This window comes from Panthera tigris, chromosome C1 (genome assembly GCF_018350195.1).
Source record: "Panthera tigris isolate Pti1 chromosome C1, P.tigris_Pti1_mat1.1, whole genome shotgun sequence".
NCBI classification, from domain to species: domain Eukaryota; kingdom Metazoa; phylum Chordata; class Mammalia; order Carnivora; family Felidae; genus Panthera; species Panthera tigris.
The window spans coordinates 163,049,844-163,054,444 of record NC_056667.1 but is presented as its reverse complement, the minus strand read 5'-3'; the positions used below and the strand labels follow the sequence as shown (position 1 = coordinate 163,054,444).

The following is a 4,601-nucleotide window of genomic DNA, read 5'->3' as shown; positions in this document are numbered from 1 at the left end:
CTCCCCCACTCGCACTCTGTCTCTTTCTCTCTCTCTCTCTCTCAAAAATAAATAACCATTAAAAAAATTTTTTTAATTAAAAAAAAATCACTAAGTACAAAACAAGTATACAAAAATATACACCAAAAAAAAAGGTCATAAAAATTCTGCAAAAACACAGGTTAACTTGGGATTTTTTATTTTAAGAATATACATTACAAAACTAGTTCAGGAAGGCTATAAGTAGCATTATAGTCCAAAGAGAGTACCCAAAGTTTACGTGGGATTTAGACCAAGGAGAACCTAATATATCCCTTATATGGTATAAATCTATGATCTTGACAACAAAAAGAAGTGTAGCGTTCGCTAAAGGCCAAACCGATGCCAGACTGCCTGTGTTTGAATTCCAACTCTGCCACTTGCTTAAAACTCTATAACCTTGGGCAAGGCATTATTGCTTTCTTGGTCTCCATTCCCTCCTCTGTAAATTGAGGATAATATCCCTCATATTGTTTTTGTAAGGATTAAATGAAGTAAAAATGCCTGGTATTACATAGACAGAAAATACAAATGTACAATTATTCTAGATATTTTCAAGAATTAACATGATTTTCACATCTCTTTATAGCATCCCTGGTTTTATATAAAATATGAGAAAATTTGAAAGGGACAAAACATATAATCCTTAGTACTTACATATAAATTCCTGTTGATACCTCAGTGAAAACTATACTCTCTTCCCCACAAGAGGAATAAAACATCATTAAAATAATCTTGTCTCAAAAACATAAGGTCCTTGAAACTATCCATTTATCAAATATAAATTATAGCTGCTCTGATGAGATGTTTAAAAATTCAAGGGGTGCCTGGGTGGCTGAGTCGGTTAAGCGTCCACCTTTGGTTCTGGTCATGATCTCATAGTTCGAGAGTTCGAGCCCCACATTGGGTTCTGTGTTGACGGCTCAGAGCCTGGAGCCTGCTTCGGATTCTGTGTCTCCCTCTCTCTCTGCCCCTTCCCTGCTCATGCTTTGTCTCTCTTCCTCTCTTAAAAATCAACATTAAAAAATAAATAAATAAAAATAAATAAAACTTCAACTAGGTTTAGGTATGAAAAATGCTCTTAAACGGTAATCTGTTCCAGGATTTAATTGCCTTGCAATTATTTACATTTTCTGAGTGCATGTTTCTTAAGAACATTTTTCCCATGCCTAGGTTCACCATGTACCTATTAAAGTAATCTTAAAAGTATGGAGCATAAATTACTCGCCTTAGAAAAGACCGTTTATTCCATGTAAAAAAACTCAAGAGTGGCTTCCAGAAAGATCAAAAGGAAATAAATACACCAGCCATACAGTTCTTTGAGCTTTATTTTTATAGGCATACGTTTCAAGGAAAACAAAAATTTCAAGATATAGAGTACAACATAGCAAATGAAATCATTCAGAATTGCTTTAATTAACAGTATAAAGTACATGTATAGGATACATTATATAATTTACTCTGAGGTTTCAAAAAGCAGTATTTTTGGTTTTAAAATTCTGGTATCATTTACTAGGTCTTTCACATATTTCAAGTTAATTTTTTTTCCATCACTAAATTAAGACATATCTCTAAGATGATCTGATAGATGAGCTGCCTTTACCACGGTCTTCAAAATAGTGCTGTTCAATTCTTCTACAGAAAGCAAGGAGGTTGCTATAGTTTTTTACCTTCTCGCAAAGTTCATCATTGGTCAACTGTGTGGTTAGAATGGTATACAGATGGCCAAATACCAGTGCATCTAGTTCAGTAGGCCTAAAACAAAGATAGAAATGAGAGTAACATGAACAGCATTTAACTTGTATGGTAGAATATACACTACTTTTTAAAACATTCTATTCATCTATTTAAAAGAAAGTCACATGAGAAATAAATCCTACCTCAACTTGATAGAATTTATTTTGTTTTTACTTGGGAGTTTCTGTTGTAAGACATGAAAAAAACAACTTTTTAAGTCATGATTTGCTAGTTGTGTGACTTGCTTTTTAAAGTAGTAAGACATTAAAATAACCTTGGCACAATTGTTTATATTCATTTTACTCATTAATTTATCCTTTAAACAGGTCTCCAATGCACCAGGAACTGTGTGCTAGGTGCGAGAGCTACAAGAACACCACAGATATTCTAAGACATGGGACACAAAACATAAATCACCACAGCACAATTTAGTAAGTGCTGTAATAGATGTATAAACAAAATGGTATCGAAGCACAGGATTTCACTGTGGTGCGGGAACAAGTAACACCTGATTACCCAATCATGTATCAAAAACATGATTTAATTTTAACTTTACCACTTTTCAAGTCACTTAGCTTTCTGAAAGAGAAATAAACATGGCTTCAATAAAAAAATTTCCAGGGTTTTTTCCCCTTTAATTAAATATTAGTAACAAAAAATTGAAATTTATCTACCTCACTACTAATGGTCTATGAATGAGGCATCACCAAACTACATTATATTAAAATAATTGCCAGCACAATCTTACTAAAGGGAAAATATCATCATAATTAGGAGCTAATTATTGGTGTCAGTCCCACAGTGATAAAGCTTTTGAGAAAATATGTGTTAGCCTACCTAAATGTGAAAGTATGTTGCAGTGATCTAGTTTAGAATAGATTTTGGGGTCCATCAAATCTAAGTATGAATCCTAATTCTACCACTTCCTTTCTAGCTATGTGGCCTTGATCACTAATGATGAATGACCTCATGCTGCTGCACGGCTTTAAATACCTCTTTATGCCACTAAGTCCCCACTATTTGTCTCCAATCCCAGTCCCTCTTCCAAATTCCTCAATCATACACACATACATACTACATAACATCTCCGCCTGAATGGTGAATAAGCATCTCAAACATGCTCATCTCATTTCCCAAACTAAAAGGCACCACTAGCCTCTCAGCCATCTGCACCAAAAATCTCAGGGTTACTATTGAGTCCTCTCTTTCTCTTGCCCTCATATCCATCAGCAAGTGTTGTAGACACAACCGCCAAATATGTCCTGATTACTACTAATTCTCTCCCTCCGTTCTCATCTACTCTGAGCCACCATCATCTCTCAGCTAGACCACTGCAATAGCCTCCTAACGTTGGCTCTATTCATTGTCCACAGAGTAGCCAGTGATTTTTTGTTTCAAGTCACCACACCGTACCACTCCAAGCATAAAATATTCCAACGAATATCCATCCCACTTACAGTAATATGCCAAACTCATTACATGAAGCATGCAAAGCCTAGATGACCTGGCCACTGCTTACCTCTTCAGCCTCATCTCCCACCACTGTCAACATACTACTAATAACAGCCTTGCTTCTTCCATCCAAATGTAACAAACTCAAGCCCATCTTACGGCCTTGACACAATTATTCCTACTGCCTCTAACACTCTTCCCTTGACTTCACATTGCCAGGTTCTTATTTTTCAGAATAAGGTTTAAATGTCACATCTTAAAGCCTCCCCTGAACACCCAAATTAAAGTGGACATGCAGTCACTTATTACCACGTGATCCATTTTAATTCTCCATGTGGCACTTAATACTATCTAACATTTGTTGTTAGGTGTCTGTCTCCCTCTACCAGGGAGATCTTCTCTACTTGTTTCCTGCTGTGTCCCCAATACTTAGAACAATGCCTGGTACAAAGTAGGTTCTTACTATGTTTTGAATGAATAAAAACGTGACGCATTTATATTACCACACTATAACTGTGTTCACGTGTTTCCCCTCATTTTACTCCAAGCTCTTTAAAGATAACACTGCATATATCTTTTATATCCCCAGTTCTTGGAAAAGGATCTCAGGAACTGAACCTGTATATGCTGGATGCAAATAGGGAGAAATGCATCCTGCCTAAGGTATGCAGGGTACTTAATTTTTCAATAGTGGTTATTCACATTCTTTCAAAGCCTTCCCTTTTTTGACACATTCATGAAGAATTATTAGTCAGGTGAGGGTAGCCAACGTGTCCTTGGACTTAATAGCACCATGATCCTATCATATAAATGAAGAATCAATAACAAAGGGATGCCTGAAAAGAACCAGAGATATAGAAGGTGGACAAATGTAGAGCTGAGGCACTCTGGGAGAATTAATATAAACACTAACTCTTCCATATCCCTAAACATATTTCTTAAAAGATGTATCTTATCTCACCAATCTTTCCTAATTCCTGTTTAGGATTAACGACTCTTTGCTTCTTGAATTAGATAATAAAAAAAGGTGAATTTATTTCCTGATGCAAATTCCAGTGGTATAGATGGGCATCCTTTATCAATAAATGAAGGCTCTTAAGGAGTTCAAGCATAAGTATATATTCAAACTAGAGTGGTCTAAAAGTACCCCTGAAGTGGTCAAAATGTTATTTGCTGCAAATAAACATCCACATAATTCAAAAGTTGCTGAATTATACAGGTAATAAGCATACAGAAATTGATCTTATGTTACATAAAGATAGGAACTCTTTGGCAAGTTACTTTAGAACATCTAACAGGAAGTAGAATACAATATACTATATCAACTGAAACATACATAACTTCTAATGCATATTTTTTGTAATCTTTACAAATTTCAGCCATTACTTAATTAT

At 35.3% G+C, this 4,601-nt stretch overlaps 1 protein-coding gene across 4 annotated transcripts in view; it reads right to left on the bottom strand.

Annotated features, from left to right (window-relative positions):
* Positions 1–1,328: 1,328 nt before the first annotated feature.
* The window catches only part of MTX2 (metaxin 2), a 64,880-nt gene continuing 61,607 nt past the window's right edge, over positions 1,329–4,601 (bottom strand). For all 4 annotated transcript variants that reach the window (XM_042994749.1, XM_007074542.3, XM_042994748.1 and 1 more), the window contains one exon: positions 1,329–1,773. In XM_042994749.1, the coding sequence (XP_042850683.1) occupies positions 1,590–1,773 (184 nt within the window). In that variant the 3' untranslated portion in view covers positions 1,329–1,589. The remainder of the gene's footprint in view (positions 1,774–4,601) is intronic.